The following is a 23,717-nucleotide window of genomic DNA, read 5'->3' on the forward strand; positions in this document are numbered from 1 at the left end:
AAGAACTCCACTGTTGCCTCAGTCCCAACCACCACTCTGCCCTTTCTACACTTCTCCCCATCCTCCATCTACCACGCTCTTCTTCTCTGACTGTATCAAGCTTAACAAATATCACCTAGTTCTTTATAGCTAATCCCACATGACAATTTTTTTCTCAGGCCTACGCTGGGTTTGTTTAAAAGTTCAGTTTAGCCTAGCCTGTGATGTCATGGTAATGTAAAACTGTATCATTTGCATGGGCAACAGCAGTCAACAGAGACGCCGCAAACTGCCCTCAAACAAGCCCCGTTGTCTGGGGGAGGCTCTGAAGAGAAGACCCCTCTAGCCCAGACTTGCATTGCATCGGCACTAGGTTGTTAGGTTGGGGCGGCAAGTAGCCTAGTGGTTAGAGCGTTTGACTAGTAACCGAAAGGTTGCGAGATTGAATCCCCGAGGTGACAAGGTAAAAATCTGTCGTTCTGCCCCTGAACAAGGCAGTTAACCCACTGTTCCTAGGCCGTCATTGTAAATAAGAATTTGTTCTTAACTGACTTGCCTAGTTAAATAAAGGTTAACAAATAAGAGCTGAGGAACTTCTACATTATGCCTCTAGTCCAGTGTAAACTTTCCATCTAACCTGGCCCACCCTTTTGATGATTTAATCAAAAAACTGATCCAAAACCCATTGTTATTTTAAAAGCTAGCCTAGCACTATACAGTTAAGCCCTCTGATGATGATAATAACAAGACATTAAAAGGGTTTTTCTCTGATCAATCACTCAAATTCCTTTTGAATGGGGATCAGCTTAATGATTAGTCGTTCAGTCACTAGCTGATTAAACACACTAGTCTAAAGCTATTGGCTAATGAGCATTTTTTATGGATAGTTGATGAATGGCTGCACTGTAGCCTTTTGATCAGATTTCCAGTTTCAGCCTCTCCTTTTACCATCAGCTCTACTATAAACAAGAGTTTAATTGATTGATCCATGATCCCACTTCCCTCATTAGCTTCAGGAAAGGTCCTAACTGCCTCAATTAGATTACCTTAAAAAAAAAAATGACAGAGCATGAAACTACTGTATTCAACAGCTGTAGCACTCAATGAGAATCTCTTGATTAGGAGCTGTACTGTAGTGTTGCGCAATTCTCTCTTAGCCAAAGCATTGTTCACTCCCCTTAGTAGGCTAGTTAATCATCTAGCCTTGTTCTCTCATCTGGAGCATTGCATATGTAGGCCCCTTGTGTCCCCTTTACGAACCATGCAAATGTACATTTTCTCACTTTGTGTGATCAGATATTGCACAAGGTGTTCTCTTTATATTGCACAATGAATTCTCTTACTGAAGGAAAGCTAACAGGTTTGAGGAAGAAATGGCCATTTACCCCCTTCAAAACCAACTATTCATAACAAACAGCTACCTCAACTTACAGTCCTACCCTGTCCGGTCTGTCACCCTGTACACCGGTGGTCACTTCTCGGCTTCCTAAATGCCCTGTGATGCCCCTCTACTCCCTCCGTGGTTAATGTGCCCTAATGACAGCGCCCTAAGAGCCCCGGCAATCAGGCGACGTCAGCGCTCCTCCAGCCTTTACAACCCTAGTCACATACACACAAACTCAGGGCCAACCATCTCACCTGCCAGCTGGTCTTCTCCCCAGGTGTTCAAGTGCTCTTGTGCTTCACCCTTTCCTGTTCCCAATGGAACCTCCAGGGGTGAACATTGTCCCTGGGGCAATAGGGCTTAGCAATGGGGCAGTTCTTCTCTTCACTGGGGCTATTCTCATACCAATGAGACCAGGATGGGACAGGGTAATGGGGCAGAGTGGTGGTGTTTTGTCTATTCTTATTGAACTATTTCTAACATCAGAGAGCAGCAGGAGTCCAGACGCGATGTAACCGTTTTGTGTGAATTGGAGAGACTTGGGCTCCCGAGTGGCGCAGCGGTCTAAGGCACTGCATCTCAGTGCAAGAGGCATCACTACAGTCCCTGGTTCGAATCCAGGCTGTATTACATCCGGCTGTGATTGGGAGTCCCATAGGGCGGCGCGCAATTGGCTCAGCGTTGTCCAGGTTTGGCCGGGATAGGGTGTCATTGTAAATAAGAATTTGTTCTTAACTGACTTGCCTAGTTAAATAAAGGTTGCACACACTCATGAGTGTCTGTGTGTAGCTTTTTGGGTATCTGCCTAAGAGTGTCTGTGGGGGTATTGGTGTCTACCTGTGTATAGATATTGGTAAGTTTCTGTCAATTTTTATAATAACAATCTCATTTCCATCTGTCCCCAGAAGCGGAAGCTGAGAGAGAAGGATGACTCTGATGCAGTCAGCCTGTGCAGCTTTGACTTCAAGGTAAAACACACAATGAACCGTCCCATAACACTGATCTGAGTTCACAATATAGATACCCTGAACCAGCATTACTGATCCTAGATCAGTTTGTCAAGGTGACGCACACAGTTCTGTAAACTGTTGTTGTCCCCAAGAGTTGTTGACATTCATGAATGTACGGGAAATTGCAATCTAGACTTAGAATGACATTACAATGGATCATTTGGTGCCAACATGGACAGTTTCCTGACCTCTGTATATCTTTGGCTGAGGTCTGAAGAAGCTAGGCCTATAGGCTATCCAAAGTCTAGCCCTGTCCTGTTTGTTTGTGATACTTGAGCATATCACTGAAAACCATCCAGATAAGGACCATGTTTGTTTACAGCAACCACCACAACACTCATCAACTCATGTTCAGGGAATTTTATCACCAAATCTACTGCAGTTACTATAATTCTTGTTTTTAGTAAATTGACGAGCAGAACTCATTGGTTGGAAAACATCCTTGTAATGTGGGTCTATTGGTGTTTCTGACACACCCTAGGCCTGTCACCAGTATTCCAACGTGGGATGATTTTCAGAGCAATGCTCTGTTTCGACAGAGGTTTCATTATCACACTCAATCTGGAGGCGAAAGAAAAACACACCTGTTGAGGCGAGGTGCTGGCTAGCGGAGTAGAACACTTGGTAAAGAAAAGGAGAGCTGCCCACTCTATTATTGAATAACCAATGTTTGGACAGACAAACTGTCTTCATCAGGGTGTAATTATCACACTCAAAACATAACAATCACTCTTCTGAGTAATCAGATGATTTAATAGTATCCTGTTAAATTTCTCACAAACCTATATGACAGGCCACATTTCCGGTGAACACTTTTTTAAAAACTTTTGATGACAATATGGAGGACATTAGTCCGTTCCTACCCAGCGGAGCCTAGTCTTGTGTTTTTGATCGCTTCTAATTTCTTCAGTAAAATGTTTGGGTCGGAAATGACTTGAAAGCTGAGGGTGGCCTGATGAGACTGTTGATAGTAGTGCATTAAAAAGATTTGCACCATCACAATTTCTAAACAACCCCACATCATTATGCTCAATCAGATTTAAGCCATCTCACTGGTAGTCTCTATACAAAGACTTGTTATTTTCCTGTAGCATCGTGTGTTTGACGTTTTGAGGTGGACTATAGGCTGGTCTATATTTGTCTATACCAGGGAACTCTGTCGGGGTCTTGACTTACTTTCTAGAGTTAAAATACTAGAATACACAAGGTGACATTTCAGAATGATGTTGTGCATCAGCAGTTTCTCTGTCAGTCACTGATAGTCAGTCAATTAGCTCATGTCCGCTAATATTTTTTTAGACTGCTAAATTAGATTAGCTGTCAGCTATCTGAACTGAACATGTTTCATGAGCTGAAATAAAAGATCCCAGAAATGTTCCATACGCACAAAAGCGCATTTCTTTCAAATTTTGCGCTCAAATTTGTTTACATCACTTTTAGTCAACATTTCTCCTTTGCCAAGATAATCCATCCACCTGACAGGTGTGGCATATCAAGAAGCTGATTAAACAGCATGATATTACACAGGTGCACCTTGTTCTGGGGACAATAGAAGGCCACTCTAAAATGTGCAGTGTTGTCACAATGCCAAAGATGGCTCAAGTTTTGAGGGAGCGTGTAATTGGCATGCTGACTGCAGGAATGTCCACCAGACCTGTTGCCAGAGAATTGAATGTTAAGTTCTCTACCATAAGCCGACTCCAATGTCATTTTCGAGAATTTGGCAGTAAGTCCAACCGGCCTCACAATCACAGACCACATATTTGGCGTTGTGTGGGGGCGAGTGGTTTGCTGATGTCAACGTTGTGAACAGAGTGCCCCATGGTGCAGGTTATGCCATGCCTTGTCTCTGTTGCTTCATTCAGTCCATGATTCTTGCCTGAGGTTCCAACACTTTCATGGTTGAGCTGATTTCAGTCTCCTCATGGTATTATGATGGGATGGACTATAGTGAAATGGAATTGTGGAAACAGACGTAATCCTGTCTGTCATTCAACGGTATCAAAGTCTTATTTTTCCAACGTGTAATTGGTCAACACAAGGAGTTTTTAGACTGTCAGAATGACCACTTCACGATCAGTTATTGTAACACAAGGTACATCCATGCTTCAGGACAGCCATGCTGTGTACTGAGATTGAGCAGACAGATTCACTTAGAAATTGGATGTCCATCCATGTCCCGAGGACGTCGGGAGATGCCTTCAAAACCCTGCTAGGGTATTTTGGATGGAGATGGTGGATGGGCGTAAGCCACAAGCCGTGTGTTGAATCCCAGTGCTAGACAGTGGTTTTACATTTATTTGTTTTAACCCTATCCCAAACCTTAACCTTGTTAGTTCTAGATCTGTCATTCTCATTGAAATCAAGTTTAAGAAGTAGTGTATATGTGCGCTATTTATATGCTTCCCGTTCTTAAGTTTCATTTTTGTGTCTTTAACTTTCGATTTTGTACACCAGCATCAAACAGCTGAAAATACAATATTTTCAGTTATTAAAAATATATTTCACAGCCGTTTAAATGGTACAATGATTCTCTACGCTTTACAGTTGAGTTTTCTTTTTTTTTTTTTAACCCTATCGCCAACCCTTAACTCTTAACTTAACCGTTCAGAATGAGAGACAGCAGCAGTGCAACCCCAGATGCAGCTGCTCCAGTAGGAGAAACCCAGGGTGTCCAAAACACTTAGACGTTTGGCGCAACTTCTACATTTTACATTTGGAGAAACATTTGCAGTGCAGTGATTTAAGCAAAGTTTAAAGGCTCTTGTAGTGTATGACTGAGGTCAAACCACTCACTGACTCACACTAAACACGATCAAAACAAGATTAAGCTCCACTGAGGAAGAACGGACTAATTACAATGAACTTGCCAAGTGAGATTTCATAGAAGTCGTAGTTTGGCAAGGACGGAGAGAGGAATGATTCACTGAACCACTCCTCTGTCATCAAAAGTATGTGTGTACTAGAAATATGACCTGCCATAGAGGTTTGTGACAAATTGAACAGGGTACTATTATTCATCTGATTAAAAAAACCTGCCGTTGTGTCCTTGAGCAAGGCACGTAACCCTAACTGCTGCTGTAAATCGCTCTGGATAAGAGCGGCTGCTAAATGACTAAAATGTCAAATGAACTCATTCGGCTGCTAGGTGAACAGTCTAGTCTGGCGAATGGTCCTCGTTTAATAAAGTTAGCTCAAAGCTGAATCAATGTCTGCATACAAGATCACATCATAATGGTATTCTACATAACATAACTGAGTATAATAGCATATTATAGTTTTACTGTAAGACAAACACCACCTCATTATGAGATTTCAGGATGATTGTGTGACTTGTTGCATTTTTCTCCCATGTGGCCAGACCTTAACAACGTGCCCCAATAGGTTAAATATGTGCTTTGATTGAAACTCAACACACTCATGCTACAGTTTGCTAACCCATCTGCTGGAAAATCTGCCCACTGTACATAATTCTAAACCACACTGTAGGCTACTTCGGAACAACGCTGTGTAACTCCAGAAGATCTAAATGCATCTCCCCATGATACTGATTGAGATCCAATAGTTGGCATGCAGACGCTGCATGGATGTTTCACCGGTGAAAGTGAGCAATGTGCAGGGAGGGTGCCACGAAAATGTGTGCGTAAATTCCCCCCCACATGCGCAGAATGTGATTCGGATCTTCAGCTCTGGGGAAAAGGGCTCTAGGCGCGGACGGGGCGGTTACCTATGGATTCGCAGTCTCGGCCTATTCACAAACCTGTTGCACCAGATCTGCTCCCATCCCCTGCACCTGTCCCCAAATCCACCTTCAACCACCTCTTTGCTGTCTGGCTCCTTGGCCCAGGTGGAGGGGGTTGAGGCAGGTAAACAACCTATGAACAATAGGCTACTTCTATAGTTCTCTGCCAAAATGTTGCCACAATAAAAACAGTTCAGGGGGGTTGAGTACCTGACTAGAAGGTGTTTGCTGTAAATGCTGCACGCTTGTATTGAGTATTGCCAGTCCTGGCTGGAATCAGGGTTCCTTGAAAAACCTGAAGCCACAAGTTGTAACTTTCCAAGCTTCTTTGACCACCCCTTTTTTCTCTTCTGTGTGTGTGTGTGTGTGTGTGTGTGTGTGTGTGTGTGTGTGTGTGTGTGTGTGTGTGTGTGTGTGTGTGTGTGTGTGTGTGTGTGTGCGCTCTATGGAATGTGGCATTGATCAGTTTCATGACAAAGCTGTGCTTCTTGGTTACCTCCACACTGTTTGGTAGCAACCAAAGAAGCCCTGGTTGTGTGCACTGAGTAAAACTCACTTAAGTAAACTATTGAGTAACCAGGGGATGTTTGTCTGGTGTGAAGTCTATCGCTGGTATTGTGTTTAATGGCTGCTCTGTGATGGTTTTAGTGGGGCACTGCTGGATAAGAAGCCCTGTCCTCATCGCCCCTCCAATAGCTGCTGAAGAGACAGACTACTTTAGTTATAGGTTGATTGGCGGTAAGGCAGAGGAATGAGGGACAGAGAGAGACCACAGGAAATTGGGAAACAGGTAGAGGGGGAAGATGGGGAAGAAATGGAGCGAGAACAAAGGAGGCAAATTACAAATAGTAAGAAATGGGGCAATACAGGAGTTGGTGTATCAGAAACGAAACTGTTTTTGTTTTTCTCTTGGCCCACTCAATCTGGCAGTGCCTGGACTTGATACGACCACACTAAAGCCATGAGTCATTATAGTATATGAACACCCGTAGGCCTATTCTCTTCCTGTCTGCTCAAATAAGGACTCACAGACCAAATGTATATAGGGAGGAATAATCCAATAATATCAGATTCATTCCATCTATTGTACCTGAACTCCTGCACCAAACTCCCACCACCAGGGGGCAATGGTTCCACTATTTGTTGAGTGAATTAGTCCCCTTGGAAAGTGTTGGCTGGTATGCCTTCCCCAGAGCTCTAATTAAACACGAGCCTTTTCCTGTACTGCTGATGTGGAGGGCATGTTCAGTTCAGTCCGAACTGTAAGCCCCAAGGCTCTGTTTGTTCCTGGCAGGGAGGTACCGCAGAAGAATAGAGGCTAACGCTATGGCTGAGGTGACTCACTCCTGCCTGCCTCTCTCTGTGTGTGTGTGGGGGGAGGATAGTAAAGTGTGGGTGGGTGTGTGTGAGAGGGTAGTATTAAGTAAGTGTGTGTGAATACACATTTGTTTGTCAGACCTTTTTATTAGAGCTGTTTGGACCCGGCGGGTTGAGGGATTTTGTGTTTGTTGCGTTCACGGCCCACCCACGGGTGATGGCCCAGACAGAGGGGTGGCTCAGCCTCCGGTATCCCCGAACGGAGTGACTAACACTGAAATGCACCGCGTTGTCTTCCCTGTGTCTGGATGATTGCACGAAACAGACTCTTTTCCTGTATACACAGACATTCGCATACAATCAATCATGACTTTCTGCACTGGAAATGAACACTGGGGCAGTGGTGTGTTTTTATAGTCTATCTCCTCCAGACTGTCTGTATCCTGGTTCATATTCCAGCAAACAGACATTTACTAAATATTATTATTCAGTCTTATCTGAATAATCATTCACACCATCCTCCCTTCTGGCAAACTGCTCTCCCTTTTTCACAAGTAATCCAGTCATCACCCAAATCAACATGTAGTGAGATTTTCCCCCTGGGCTGTTATTTACCATTTCATTCCTTGCCCGGAGGTGTGAATCCTAGCCACTAGGTGGGTTAGTTTGTGGAGTGGACTCTGCTTGTGGAGTGATGTATGCCAGACTGTCAGAGACCTGTTGGTCTGTATAACATGATCAGTTTTACCTCAGAGTAAACAGTCCTGATGAACACATTCCCAACCATGGTGCCAGTCCTCATGTAGTTTAGCAACAATAACCCATCTGGGCTCTCTCACTTCTGTCACCACACACACACTCACTTTCTCACTCTCACACATGCTTAGTTGCATATGTCCTGTTTCACACCTCAGTATTGACACAGGAGGGTGAATTCGAGCCTTCACATTGGTTTAATTTGTTTGCTACACACACACGCACGCACACACAGACTGGCTAAATGACTAGCAAGGTTTTACATCCCTTCTACCACATAGCACCTCAGCACATTATCCAGTCCATCACACAGTCAACACCTTGGATTCTGTAGTCCATTTGCGCAGCAGTTATATTGGCATGTAGCAACATGTGCAGGGTTTAATGGCTTGCCACAGGAGTTTTCACGTCTCAGTTCACTTTTATTCAAATGGAGAATGAATGTGTCTGGCAGGAAAAGGGAAGCAAGCTTGTCTTTTACTTTAAAACTCTGTTTCAGAATGGCCTGAGTTTAGTTTGTCACTTCGTTCGTTCTACTGTTAAACTGGGTGCAGATGTAAATGCCCCCCCCCCCCCCCCCCCTTAAAGGGGTACTTTAGGATTTTGTCAATGAAGCCCTTTATCTACTTCCCCGGAGTCTGATGAACTTGTGTGCAGTTTGAAGGAAGTTGATTAGCGCAATGACTGGAAGTCTGTAGTATCTACTAGCATTCTGGGTAATAACGAACTAAACACCCTTCATTTACATCCACCCCACCCCCACACACTACACTTCTGCCCTCAATACACAGGGTCTAGTGCAGACCGTGCGTGCGTGTGATATAATAAGGAGGTGAATGAGTCTTATTGATATTCTAATTGATCTTCATCATCCCCTGCTGATCAGAGCCTGGTAACAGCTCTCTGTCGTTAGCTAAAGCAGACAACAAACACTGGTGCACTTTACACCTTTCACACCAGAAAGCCAGGGGACAAAGAAGTGCTCCATATTTACTCACTCAATGAGATGTGATATTTATTACATGATGGTTAACTCTAGTTATTGGTTCTGTTTGAACTAGATTCTATAGGTGGAAATGTACAACTGCTGTTTCCAAGGAAGTGACTTAATTATCTGAAGTAGAATTCATCTAAGCCTACTTTTTGACATGATTCATCAGTATGAGCGCATTTAAACACATGAAGCAAGTTTCTCTCTTAGTTAGGGCTGCTCAATTAATCGAAATTGCAATGTTGTAAGAGGCTGCATTTTTTTTTTATGCCATGAATGTAACATTCAAATGTAATAAGGGTCTCCTGGGAAACTCTGACCAACACTTTGGGTTCCTTCCCTTTCACAACAACGTCTACTGCACCTGGCTTTTTCATTAGTTGTCATGCCAAACACCAACCATAGAATTGGAATACTCATTTTATTTCTATGATTCTTACTGTTTTGATTTAAATCGGAAGTAAAATCGCAATCATAATATTGGGTTCAAAAATTGCAATTAGATTATTTGCCCATATTGTTGGACTGTAACTTGTTCTCTGATGCGATAGCCACAGATCTCTCATCAGATCTGTGAGTGAATCAGCAGCTATCCCTATTCTCTCTGCTATCTCCACTGGACACTGCACCTTAGCAGGGTGTGTGTGTTTAGTCTCTGGCAGATGACTGCCTTGTTCAAACCTGAACTTTTAGAGATCATTGTTCTGTAATACTGTCTACACATGATGCGTAACTTTTCCTTTCATTTTAACAACAAACCTCACTACATGGAATTTTCCTAGCACTATTGTGTGTGTGTGCGCGCTTTTTGTTGGTGATTCACACACAAACGGGCTGCTTCGACCAGTATAGCCCTTCAAGAAGAGTCTGATTCCTCCAATAGTAACGCCCCTAAACGGTGGGAGGGGTTCGGAGAGCTTGCTCCTCCCTTTACCAAGGAGTATTTAAACCGCCCCCTCCCTAACTCCACCTCAGACCAAAGTTTAGAATGAGAGAGCCGTAGTGTGTAGAGTGAATTTGTTCTACTCTCACAAAGATATTTTGAACAATAACAAGTCTTTCATATGGAATAATGAAGACTAACTGGATATAGCAGAAACCTTGTTGGATTTTTTTTCTCAACGCTATGGTGGCTTACGATGTACTGGGTAGCTTGGTGCCTATCAAACGGACTCTACAAGCTATAGACTGTCAAAACCAAGCCAACAAAGACTCAGAGGTGAGATTCTGGGCGAAGTAGTGATTTGATCTAGTATGTTCTTTCTGCTGGCTTTGTCATTTGGTATCAGTTGGATAGGAACTTGTTCTCTGCTGCGATAGCCACTGATCTCTTGTCAGATCTGAGTGTATCAGCACCTTGCCCTGTTCTCTCTATCAAAACAAAAAAATTGTCCCATGTTTCGTGAACAACAGCTTCGTCACAAGCATATTTGTCACATACTTCGTATCTCATCTGAACACTGCACCTTAGTAAGGTGTGTGTGTGTGTGTGTGTGTGTGTGTGTGTGTGTGTGTGTGTGTGTGTGGGTGGTGTGTTTAGTCTCTGGCAGAACCTTGTTCAATTCAAACTTTTTAGAGATATTTGTTCCATGATACTGTCGGACTGAAGATAACTTTAACCTGTTGCGCAGAGGTCATAAAACCATCCATCCCTTTAGATTCACACAAAAGCCAGCAAAGCTATCTGCCCAGACAGGTAATGTATCCTAGCTCTGGGGGATGAGTAGTTCCTCATCAGCAATGTAACAGCAGGGGACAAATAGCCATACAGAGATCAGCACCATGTTTGCGACTTCTCACCAAATTCTTAATTCCAGTAACATTCTAACTTGGAATGTGTGTGGTTGGAAGTTGGAACTTAATGCCAACATTATTGCACATTTTTAGTTTGCCAGTTGGGATTCCCCCTCCTTTTCTCAGAGCCCTGGGGCAGTGAGGGCAGTGGCTCTCAGGTGTGAGTGCTCACACAGCAGGCTGGGAGCATTCCTCACACACAATTAAAGGGATGGGGGGTAGAACCCAGGTGTGCCTCTTCTCTGACTCACACAGAGCCACTGGTCAGCAGCAGCCTTTCTTACTCACTTCTCTAGTCTCCTTCCTTCCCCCATTCAAGGTTTCTGTGGTTAGATTTCGGAAAGGGCTTCAGGGGGAAGCCAGCGGCTACATTTTCGGTATATCAGAAAGGAGAAGTTGAGTTCTTCAATGAAGTGAGTAGTCGCATTTCTCAACAGATGTTCATGATTGTGACACCCATTTTTAAACCTAAGTCACTCCACAGTTACTCTTTGGGCTCTTTTGTTGGAATCCAGGTTAAACAGTGGTGTTCCACTCCCTCAGAGCCCTGCTATCAGCTATGCTGTAATCAGTGAGAGAGCTGCAGGAGGGACAGCCAAGCCAGCAGGGATTAACATGTGGGGTTACATCAAAGGGAGGCCAGGGGCACAGGAAGGTGCTTTTGGGGGGGGCTGGCTGAAAAAGTGGATACATTTAGTTGATGAGCCTTTGGCTCTTTGGTTGGAGATAACGAGGTAGGAGAATTGGGGGGGGGGGGGGGGTTATTAAAATCTCACCAGAGGCCAATTTAGGACATTAGGGAAGATTTGAGTGAGTACCCATGGTCCCTCAATCTGTGTTGTGGTGGGTGGTGAGGGGGGGGGGGGGTCGGTTGTTCCAAAGATGGTACAGAACGATACAGTCCGGCAGCACAAACCCCGGATATGTCTGGCTTCCTGAAAGGAGCGAGACTGAACAGTATTCCAGGGAGTTCCCTGTAGTCAAACTGCCTGGACTAGGACTAGTTTCTATCAGTCTACATGTTGCTCTCTCCAGCTGATAGTAACACTGGGTGGGCGTACATAGAACCGCACTAGTGGCCTTTGTTATTCCAGGGCCGGTCCCCAAATGACAGGAAAGGCACAATGGGCAACACACGTTTCCAAAGTTTACATTGGAAGACCCCATGATTTCCAAAGCAAATTCACCCTCTCTCTGTTTCCATTGTCCAATGGGGTTTACAGCAGAACTAGTTGGTCAGTGTGGCCGTTATGGTCCTCTCTCCACTCAGTAATGAGGCCCATTAAAATGAAGTCTAAAGAGGTTTAAACCATGCCTGCGTTTTAGGATTGGGATCCCTTTCTGACCGCACCATTTCTGGACCACCGTCAGAGCGGTTCGGATGTGGTCAGCGTTGGTCCTCTCGGTTTATTGGCTCTGTGGTTTAGATAAGTTCCTGGACTGTCTGGCGGTCCTGGTCAAAGACCCTGACCACATTTGGACCATGACCCTAGCTGGCCGCAGCCACTGTGGCTTTCACGCCAGCAGATTCACGCCAGACTCTGGGGTGGATCTGTTCTGCAGCTGTGGTCTGCTTCTGGGGCCAGGAGGAGCTTGAATGGCTCTCTGTTTCGCTGAGCCGAGGCAAAACCCCATTCATGCTGAGTCAGGAGAAGGCTCAGAGAGTTTAAGAGCTTGGGGGTTCCAATAGACATGCAGCATAGATTTCACAAGACAGATGTTTTTATTCACAAAACATGTCTAATTGCATGATATTTATGGTTGTTTTTGAAGAGGTCTCTTTCACAGTCTATGAATTCATAACCTCAGATCTGCAGTGTGATGTTTGTGGCTGTTGGCAGCGGGCCAGTGCATTAGCAGGGGAGTGTTGCGCTCTCCCTGCCTCAGGGCTCAGTACAGGGGAGTGTTGCGCTCTCCATGCCTCAGGGCTCAGTACAGGGGAGTGTTGCGCTCTCCCTGCCTCAGGGCTCAGTACAGGGGAGTGTTGCGCTCTCCCTGCCTCAGGGCTCAGTACAGGGGAGTGTTGCGCTCTCACTGCCTCAGGGCTCAGTACAGGGGGGTGAAGCGGGATTACCTGGCACAGGTGTGGTGCTTCTCTCACGCGACGAGGGCTCCAGGGCCTGTTCCAACTCGCACCCACAACCTCCCACCTGTGACTCCTAAAAAAGACTGAGACTTCCAGTATTCTGGTGCCTGTTTAGGACGAGGCCTGTTAGTTGCTCTCTGTCTCTCACCGGTGGTCTTCCGTCCAGAGTCACATCAGTTTTACTGTAGCTGTCCAAACACAGCACCGTCCTGTCCCATACCTCACTGAACTCTGGGAGACGGGAGTTAAACGATGAGGCCTTTTGTCTTCCCATGTTTGAGTGACTGAACAGTCCCAGTCTCACGGCCCGTTTGCTGTGGTCAGGCCATAATGCTGTGTGTGTGTGTGTGTGTGTGTGTGTGTGTGTGTGTGTGTGTGTGTGTGTGTGTGTGTGTGGTGTGTGTGTGTGTGTGTGTGTGTTGGACAGCTGAGAGCAGGGGTGCATTCCTGGCATGCCTCCAGGCCCCTTCTCTGGTCGGCGCCTCTGGGCTGCAGTCTGAAAGAGGGTCTTTGTGCTCCCCCAGCCTGCCCTGGGCTCCTCAGTCCTCACATGATGGAGGCAACAGCTGCTGGGGCTGCTGCTTCCTCCTGCCCGCTGTCTCTATGGCCTGACCCCAGGGCCAAACCCCTCCTCCCTGGTAACAGTTTCCTGACCAAGTCCCTTGTGGAGGTAGTGTCATCAATGGGGATTCATGGCTGGCATCATGAGGGCCATGTGATATCAGTCATGGGGAAGCTTCTAGCTGTTTCCTGGTGAGGCTTCTGCTAAAAGAGTTGGAATTCAGATGGTTTGGTTTATGGTAAATGATAAAGGAAGTTGAGGATCCAAAGCCTAATCTGTGTTTTCCCCCTTCTCTCTCTCCTCTCCAGGAACCCAGCAACAAGCGTGTCCGTCCTCTCGGCAGGGTGAGCTCGCTGGCTAACCTCATCTCCCCCGTGAGGAATGGGGCCGTCCGGCGCTTCGGCCAGACCATCCAGTCCATGTCCTTCCGGGGTGATGGCAATGGTGGCAAGACGCCGGGCGTGCCCCAGAAGCCATGCAGTAAGGCGGTGGCGCCCACGCCGCCCAAGAGACGCAACAGCACGCTGTGGTCGGAGACCTTAGACGTCCACCAGAAGGGCACCTTCTCCACCAAGGAGATCAAGAGACAGGAGGTGAGAGTCAACACCGTCACCATAGACTTGTATTCTCAAATCTCTCTTCACACAAATCCCAATAGAGAAAGAATGGGAACTCGGCTGCAACAATAGATGGTTGGATTAGCTTAGAACAGTGTGAGGTGAGAGACTGAACCACATACCTGATGTCTAGTCTGGCTGGCCCTGCTAAAGCGCTCCAGATGACTGAGTGCGCTCCAGGTCACATAGCCAGACGCCACGGTATTCAACCTAGCCTGGGACAGAGTTATTAAAGCCAGAGGGCTGGCCGCTTTTCCTGTTCTCTTCCCCCCTCTTTCGCTCTGTTTTTCTCTTTTGATTCTCATACAAGAGTTCAGACTTTTGTTTGTTTTGAAAGCCCCCTCGGTATTTGTGCTGCGTGAGCTAAGTGGGGTTAGAAGCGGTCAAGGCCCAGTCTGTCACCAGTCTGTTCCAGAGCTGGTGTCTGGCGTCACTAATGTACCCCTGGCCTGGCAGACCTCTCAACCAACTGTCAGAATAATCTCAAACCATAAACAACACAGAGAGAGACTGAGAGAGAAGGGACCCAAGAATTTGGCAACTCATTTGGCGTTGATTTGTCCTCTTACTTTAATATGTACTCAGTAATTTGGTGTCCTCTTTAGTTTTATACGGTTTAATATGTACTGTGTTTTAATTTGGCATGACATCCTGTTCCATGGTGTTTTAAATATGTCTTTCATCTCCTTCCCCCTCAGGCCATATTTGAGTTGACTCGCGGGGAACAGGACCTGATTGAGGACCTCCAGCTCGCACGCAAGGTTCGTACTTTATTTCAAACCCTCCGAGAGAACATACCAGGCACACAGATTAAATCTGACTAGTTGGCAGCTCTCCTCTACCCATTAGCTATAAAAAGAAATGGAATGGAATCCTAGAGCTATACTTAGCCTCCCCCTCTCTTTCTAAATAAACCGTTAGCCGTTGAATGACCGCTTGGCTCTATTTTCTCTCTCCTCCAGGCGTACCACGACCCCATGCTGAAGCTGAGTATCATGTCGGAGGAGGAGCTGACCCATATCTTCGGGGACCTGGATGCCTACATCCCCCTCCACGAGGACCTGCTGGCCCAGCTGGCCAGAGCCACCGGCCCCGACGGCACCGTGGGACAGATAGGACAAATCGTCGTCAGCTGGGTACGTACCAGGTCCTGTGCCCACTCAACTTTGGCCTCTCTCTTTCTCTACCTGTATAAGTATTTATCTAGCAGGGACCAACGTGTTGAAGATGTCATAAAGATGCCCCTTTATGACATGACATCTGTATGTTTATCTAGCAGTGAATGGCCAAAGTGCTAACAGTACGGTACATCTCTCTCCCCACCAGTTGCCAGGGCTGAATGCATACCGAGACTACTGCAGTAACCAGGTGGCGGCCAAGGCCCTGTTGGACCAGAAGAAACAGGACCGGAGGGTGCAGGACTTCCTGCAGCGCTGCCTGGAGTCTCCCTTCAGCAGGAAGCTGGACCTGTGGAGCTTCCTGGACATCCCCCGCTCCCGCCTGTTCAAATACCCCCTCCTGCTCAAAGAGATCCTCAAACACACGGCGCCCGAGCACCCCGACACGCCCCACCTGGAGCTAGCGGTGAGTGGAGACGCCCACAAACACTTATGAACACAGCGTTCTGAAACATCAAATATATCATTGTGTCCTATCAGTTTGTGACTATAACAGTGTGTGTGTGTGTGTCTCCAGATCACCATCATCCAGGGTGTGTTGTCTGACATCAACATGAAGAAGGGTGAGTCAGAGAGCCAGTACTACATAGACAAGCTGGAGTATCTGGACGACAGGCAAAGAGACCCGCGCATCGACCAGTGCAAGAGTCTGTTGTGTCACGGCGAGCTACGCAACAAGAGCGGAACAGTGAGTTCAGAACACACACATTATAATGCTAAAATACACACACTCGCACCCCAATCCACCTAAAGCAATGATTCTTCCCTGGCTCCTAACCGTCACGTGCACAAACTTGAGCTCTGCACCCCCAAATAAGGCAGTCCAAAACCTGGACCTTTTTCATTTAAAATGAACCGAATAACACATGAATTACATAACCACATGAGAATCTCTACCAATAAGTCCTCAGGAAAAAAATAATTATCTGTTGGCAGAATGTGAGAAACTATGCCTGAAATTAAACAAAACGTTGGCAATGATCTGATTTTAATATTATTATTTTTTTTATCTTCTCTCCTTTCTTTTGTCCTCCCTCCAGAAGCTGCATGTGTTCCTGTTCACAGAGCTGTTGGTGATGACCCGGTCTGTGACGCGGAACGAGCACCACTGTTTCCAGGTGTACCGGCAGCCAATCCCGGTGCAGGACCTGGTGCTGGAGGACCTGCAGGATGGAGACGTCAAAATGGGTGGCTCCTTCAGAGGAGCATTCAGTAACTCAGACAAAGGTGAGCCCCTGACCCCTCCCCTATGACCTTCCATGTCTATCTGGAGGTTAAAGCCTGTAACTGAAACTGATGGTTAATCTAACCTCTTGTTCTCTGTTCATCTCCTCAGCCAAGAACATCTTCCGTGTGCGTTTCCATGACCCGTCTCAGGGCCAGTCCCACACGCTGCAGGTCAACGATGTCTTCCACAAGCAGCAGTGGCTCAACTGCCTGCGCAGCGCCATCTCCGTCCACCACCCGGCCGACGCCGCAGTCACCACGCCCGCTTCCTCCCCGGCAGCCGACGCCCACTCCAAGCGGCACTCCTCCAAAATCTCCTCCATCATCCACACGGAGGAGGCCGACGAGAACTGCCCTTTGACGCCCGCAGGTGCAATGTCCGCCTCCAGTTCGCTATGCGGGGACGAGACCCCCAGTCCCACCTCAACGTCTCCCTCCTCCCGCTCCTCATCCTCCTCTTCATCACCACTATCCTCCCCGTCGCCCAAACACAAAACCAAAAAGGACAAGCGCTCCCTCTGTGCCTTAGGGAAGAGGAAGGAGACCATGGTGTAATTAGAGGGGAGAAAATGGACTCCTGGGCGAGCGGACTATATGTTTGTACATAAGGAAGGGGGAGCAGAGTGGGGGGGGGGGCTGGGTGTTCCCTCCCCGTGGGACTTTTTATTTATGTGTTTGTGTGTTTTATTATTACAACAGTATTTTGTGTTACTGTCCCCATTGGCAGCTATTTACTTTACTCTTCCATCCCGCCACTTGGTTCTGTCCACAAAGGGGCTAAGTGCATACCATTCTGGAGAGGCCTGCTTGGCTTTCAGTAATTAGAGAGAAGTTGTGCATATTGTCCTGTTTACTGTTTGATTTTTTTTTTATTAAAGTTTTACTCCTTTTTTTTCAATCTGAACTTACTGTAGCTCTGTTTAAAACAGCACTGTTTCTAGCTTTTAGCTGAAGTTATTTCACACTTTTTGGGGATGTGAGGTGGATAGAAGGGAAGAGTTCCCACAATAGATGAGATGTATACGAAACTGAAAACTATACAATTTAATAAGTCTGATTTGTAGGTGTACTGGAGGACGGGTCTTATTTTTGTACATTCCTAATAACAGATATTTTTTTATGATCCGGCCACGTTTTTGCATCTACTGCAGTTGAAGGCATTAATTTTAATCAAATCGCATTTTAATGGGGGAAAAAAAAAAACATATCAAATGAGGTTTTCTTTTACTACAATGTAAAAACAATTTAAACTGAGCCATGTTGGTTTAAAAAGCTGACTCTTCCGAATGAAAATCTATCACTTTTCAATGTAGCAATCTTCCACGGAGCTTTAGTTGTTGACGCTGCCACTGCCCAGCCACGGTACTGGCAGGAGCATGTACATACTTGTCTGATGGGTTGGGATCTACTGAGGAGATGACGTATAGCTGAAAGAAACCACAAAGATGGGTTGAGAAATGCAAAAGAGTATGTTAAGAAGAAGAAGATTTAAGAGATGTGGAAAAAAGATGGAAATGTTGAATGTGTTTGAACTGAGAAGTTGGGGTTTTTGTTTCAAGGTGTGTTTTGCCACTAGCCACGCAATGATGGAGCTCCGAGTGAGCTGGAATGTGGTGCCTTGTCAAAAATGGAGGTTAGAGGCACTGGTCAAAAGCCAGTGAGAAAAATGTAAAGAAAGACTATGTATGTTTTGAGGGAGAAAACAGATGAAGGTGTTGTGAAACTGTTTTGTAGAAGGAAAATGAGTGTAGAGGTTTGACTGTTTGAAAAGGGGATGGAAAAGAACTGTACTGAAAAGTGAAGAGCTAGTAAACGGCTGTGATATGACTGCCATGGCCTGTATGTATGTGGTATAAAAACAACACAAAAATCTATAATAAAGATCTGTGTAAGAGTTGCATCTGACTTGAGTTACAATCTTTCTTTCTATTTTTTTTCCACAAAGTGGACTGAATAAACGTACATGTGTCATACATAAACACAATCATCATCGGCTGTTGGTTGCTGTCTTGGTAACTGTTTTTGAGTTCTCTGAATTGTTTAGATTGTTAATGGCGTGACGACAATGATTACACCATTACGGCATCTCTTAGTCTTGGTTATAACCGACAAATGACTTAACTTTCTATGGAGCTGTGATGACCCCACTAAACAATGCAGAGCTCATAATTTGGAAATCTTTTCTAAACATTCACCCACATTTCCTCACATGGGCAACTACAAGCAAAACATTTTCACTTTAAGAGTTACGATGAATTCCTCTTCCCAAACAAACCAGCCCTCGTCCCTCTATCTTAGAAAAATACAATGCGTTTGGAAAGTATTCAGACCCCTTGAATTTTTTCACATTTGGTTACGTTAGCCGTATTCTAAAATGGATTGAACTGTTTTTTCCCCCCCCCCCTTATCAATCTACGCACAATACCCCATAATGATAAAGCAAAAACAGGTTTTTAGAAATGTTTGCAAATTTATAAAATAAAAAAAACGTATCACATTTACATAAGTATTCAGACCCTTTACTCAGTACTTTGAAGCACCTTTGGCAGCGATTGCAGCCTTGAGTCTTCTTGGTTATGACGCTACAAGCTTGGCACAACCTGTATTTGGGGAGTTTCTCCCATTCTCTCAAGCTCTGTCAGGTTGGATGGGGAGCGTTGCAGCACAGCTATTTTCAGGTCTCTCCAGAGATGTTTGATCGGGTTAAAGTCCAGGCTCTGGTTGGGAAACTCAAGGACATTCAAAGTCTTGTCCTTGTCCTCCTGCATTGTCTTGGCTGTGTGCTTAGTGTCGTTGTCCTGAGTGCTCTGGAGCAGGTTTCCATCAAGGATCTCGCTCTACTTTGCTCTCTTAATCTTTCCCTCGATCCTGACTACTCCCAGTCCCTGCCGCTGAAAAACATCCCCACAGCATGATGCTGCCATCACCATGCTTCACCGTAGGGATGGTGCCAGGTTTCCTCCAGACGTGTGTTTGGCATTCAGGCGAAAGAGTTCAATCTTGGTTTCATCAGACCAGATAATCTTGTTTCTCATGGTCTGAGAGTCTTTTAGGTGCCTTTTGGAAAACTCGAAGCGGGCTGTCATGTGCCTTTTACTGAGGTGTGGCTTCCATCTGGCCACTCTACCATAAAGGCCTGATTGGTGAAGTGCTGCAGAGATGGTTGTCCTTCTGGAAGGTTCTCCCATCTCCACAGAGGAACTCTGGAGCTCTGTCAAGTGACCATCAGGTTCTTGGTCATCCTCCCTGACCAAGGCCCTTCTCCCCCAATTGCTCAGTTTGGCCATGCGGCCAGCTCTAGGAAGAGTCTTGGTGGTTCCAATCTACATCCATTTAAGAATAATGGAGGCCACTGTGTTCTTGGGGACCTACAAAGCTGCAGACATTTTTTGGTACCCTTCCCCAGATCTGTGGCTCGACACAAAACTGTCTCGGAGCTCTACGGACAATTCCTTTGACCTCGTGGCTTGGTTTTTGCCCTGACATGCACTGTCAACTGTGGGACCTTATATAGACAGGTTTGTGCTTTTCCAAATCATGTCCAATCAATTGAATTTACCACAGGTGTACTCCAAGTTGTAGAAACATCTCAAGGATGATCAATGGAAACAGGATGAACCGGAGCTCAATTTGGAGTCTCATAGCAAAAAGTCTGAATACTTATGCAAATAAGGTATTTCTGTTTTTTATTTTTAAAACATTTAGAAAAAAATTCTAAAAACATGTTTTACTTTGTCAGTATGGGGTATTGCGTGTAGATTGATGAGGACATTTGTTTATTAAATCCATTTTAGAATAAGGCTGTAGCGCAACAAAATGTGGAAAGGGAAGAGGTCTAAATACTTTCTGAATGCACTGTGCCTCAGTCTGTCCCCAGATCTTCCATTCCTCACAACACCACTGACTGTATTTACAGCAAATCCGGACTTAACGGACGGACCATCAAAACCTTTTAATACCATTGGCATGTTAACAGTGGCAATTGGGGGTTCATACAGTGGGGGAAAAAAGTATTTGATCCCCTGCTGATTTTGTACGTTTGCACACTGACAAAGAAATGATCAGTCTATAATTTTAATAGTAGGTTTATTTGAACAGTGAGAGACAGAATAACAACAAAAAAATCCAGAAAAACGCATGTCAAAAATGTTTGAAAATGATTTGCATTTTAATGAGGGAAATAAGTATTTGACCCCTCTGCAAAACATGACTTAGTACTTGGTGGCAAAACCCTTGTTGGCATCACAGAGGTCAGACGTTTCTTGTAGTTGGCCACCAGGTTTGCACACATCTCAGGAGGGATTTTGTCCCACTCCTCTTTGCAGATCTTCTCCAAGTCATTAAGGTTTCGAGGCTGACATTTGGCAACTCGAACCTTCAGCTCCCTCCACAGATTTTCTATGGGATTAAGGTCTGCAGACTGGCTAGGCCACTCCAGGACCTTAATGTGCTTCTTCTTGAGCCACTCCTTTGTTGCCTTGGCTGTGTGTTTTGGGTCATTATCATGCTGGAATACCCTTCCACGACCCATTTTCAATGCCCTGGCTGAGGGGAGGTTCTCACCCAAGATTTGACGGTACATGGCCCCATCCATCGTCCCTTTGATGGGGTGAAGTTGTCCTGTCCCCTTAGCAGAAAAACACCCCCAAAGCACAATGTTTCCACCTCCATGTTTGACGGTGGAGATGGTGTTCTTGGGGTCATAGGCAGCATTCCTCCTCCTAACATGGCGAGTTGAGTTGATGTCAAAGAGCTCCATTTTGGTCTCATCTAACCACAACACTTTCACCAGTTGTCCTCTGAGTCATTCAGATGTTTATTGGCAAACTTCAGACGGGCATGTTTATGTATTCTCGAGCAGGGGGACCTTGCGGGCGCTGCAGGATTTCAGTCCTTCACGGCGTAGTGTGTTACCAATTGTTTTCTTGGTGACTATGGTCCCAGCTGCCTTGAGATCATTGGCGAAAATCTATATCAAGTTTGGAGTGGACAATTACATGAAATTTTCTCAAGAGCAATTCCTGAGGGGGACACCAAAAGTAGTGCTGTAACACATAGCCTACATTGTAATATGGTAAATGTATATTGAGGAACCAAAGAAATAAGGTGTTTGCCGTACTCCTAACTACCGGTACCCAAAACTACACAACTAATCACAACAGCAATACCATTGCTTTTAACAAATCTTAGTTCAGTCACCAGTTTAAGTTGAGAGTGGGGGTATCCATGGCATTTTCCAATTATGTTCCTATTTTACAAGTCAAAAAAAATTAGAACCTTTCATAATGTTGCCAAACAAAGACTCAACAAACTTACCTGAGACTGTCTCTGCCAGTCTGTCCCTGCATATCTGTCCCCAACTCTGTGTGCCATCTGTTGCCTGCTCTGCCTAATAACATCATTGTGAAACATTGTGAAACATTTCCATTAGAATTTCATTTCTTTCTTATGAACATTTTATCAACTAGTCTTTGAGATATTAGGCTACTAGGGTTCTTACTATGCGTTTTGGTGTATTGAAAAATACTCTGATGTCCGTCTTTTATTTTTCTGCCATTTTTCTACCTGGCTGGCTGGCTGGCTACACACACAGTGTGTAGGTTATTTACAGTAGGAGATGGGCTTCTATCATCTTCAATCATTCTATTTGGGCTTCGATCTAAAAGGTAGCTAGCAAATGTGAAACGGATTAAAATGACAAGAGTTGACAGCTGTATGAGTTCACCATTTACACAACATATGCTGCAACCTTTTGTAATTTTAATAGTCTGTTTCATATTGGCTGGCTTACAACAATAGCTGAATTTGCAAAGCTAGCGAGCACCAATTCAGTTTCAGTGGTGTTTGCTATAATCTTAAATAAAGGTGAAATAAAATAAATAAATAAAAGTTCACTTGCGACAATTTAGCTTTTGCAACGAGACCATTAAATATATTTAAGACAATGGTAGAAGAGAGTGTAGTTCTGTTCAGTTTGGATTTCAGTTTATCGCTAACCTTATCACAGTGACTTTGAAGCACTAACTTACATCATCTGCATGCTGATTCCATTTTTGACGACGCCACATAAATGGAATAGGTACTAGCTAGCTTAATAGTTAATATTTGCGCGCTAGCTCTGCATATTCAGCTAGTGTGTGTGCGCGATTGACTGGATTAACCTCACGTCAGTTACGTGCATTGAGTGCCTTTCAGACAGTAGATACGACCTCTCTGTTACCTAGCAAGCTAAGGAACTGGCAGTGGATCAAACCATTGTGAGGCATAGGGTGGGGGGGTTGCAATCTTTTGAAACTTAAAAACGCGCTATTAAGTGTCTATAATCAGCACAATTGCTTTCATTGCGTATTATTAATATTATTTAAATTACATAGTTATGTTTCAGTGATATATTGGGGGGGACAAATCATATTTTTCCCAGGATGGGGGGGTCGTGTCCCCCCCCCGTCCCCCCCGGGATTTCCGCCCCTGCTTGAGATCATTGACAAGATCCTCCCGTGTAGTTCTGGGCTGATTCCTCACCGTTCTCATGATCATTGCAACTCCATGAGGTGAGATCTTGCATGGAGCCCCGGGCCGAGGGAGATTGACAGCTCTTTTGTGTTTCTTCCATTTGCGAATAATCGCACCAAATGTTGTCACCTTCTCACCAAGCTGCTTGGTGATGGTCTTGTAGCCCATTCCAGCCTTGTGTAGGTCTACAATCTTGTCCCTGACATCCTTGGAGAGCTCTTTGGTCTTGGCCATGGTGGAGAGTTTGGAATCTGATTGATTGCTTCTGTGGACAGGTGCCTTTTTTACAGGTAACCAGCTGCGATTGGGAGCACTCCCTTTAAGAGTGTGCTCCTAATCTCAGCTGGTTACCTGTATAAAAGACACCTGGGAGCCAGAAATCTTTCTGATTGAGAGGGGGTCAAATACTTATTTCCCTCATTAAAATGCAAATCAATTTATAACATTTCTGACATGCGTTTTTCTGGATATTTTTGTTGTTATTCTGTCTCTCACTGTTCAAATTAACCTACCATTAAAATTATAGACTGATCCTTTCTTTGTCAGTGGGCAAACGTACAA

General features: G+C 45.1%; 1 protein-coding gene across 3 annotated transcripts in view; it reads left to right on the forward strand.

Moving 5' to 3' along the window:
• Positions 1-18,541, forward strand: part of LOC106609352 (neuroepithelial cell-transforming gene 1 protein-like) — a 36,948-nt gene extending 18,407 nt beyond the window's left edge. For 2 of the 3 annotated variants that reach the window (XM_014208104.3, XM_045722041.2), the window contains exons 3-10: positions 2,269-2,331; positions 13,930-14,214; positions 14,937-14,999; positions 15,201-15,374; positions 15,565-15,822; positions 15,934-16,104; positions 16,457-16,643; positions 16,753-18,541. In XM_014208104.3, coding sequence (XP_014063579.2) covers positions 2,269-2,331; positions 13,930-14,214; positions 14,937-14,999; positions 15,201-15,374; positions 15,565-15,822; positions 15,934-16,104; positions 16,457-16,643; positions 16,753-17,198 — 1,647 coding nt within the window. In that variant the 3' untranslated portion in view covers positions 17,199-18,541. Of the gene's footprint in view, positions 1-2,268; positions 2,332-10,142; positions 10,399-13,929; positions 14,215-14,936; positions 15,000-15,200; positions 15,375-15,564; positions 15,823-15,933; positions 16,105-16,456; positions 16,644-16,752 lie in introns of those variants that run through there. The other variant, XM_014208107.3, reaches the window with a different exon arrangement.
• Positions 18,542-23,717: the final 5,176 nt, after the last annotated feature.

The sequence above is a fragment of the Salmo salar genome, chromosome 07, assembly GCF_965601325.2.
Source record: "Salmo salar chromosome 07, fSalSal1, whole genome shotgun sequence".
Classification (NCBI taxonomy): Eukaryota; Metazoa; Chordata; class Actinopteri; order Salmoniformes; family Salmonidae; genus Salmo; species Salmo salar.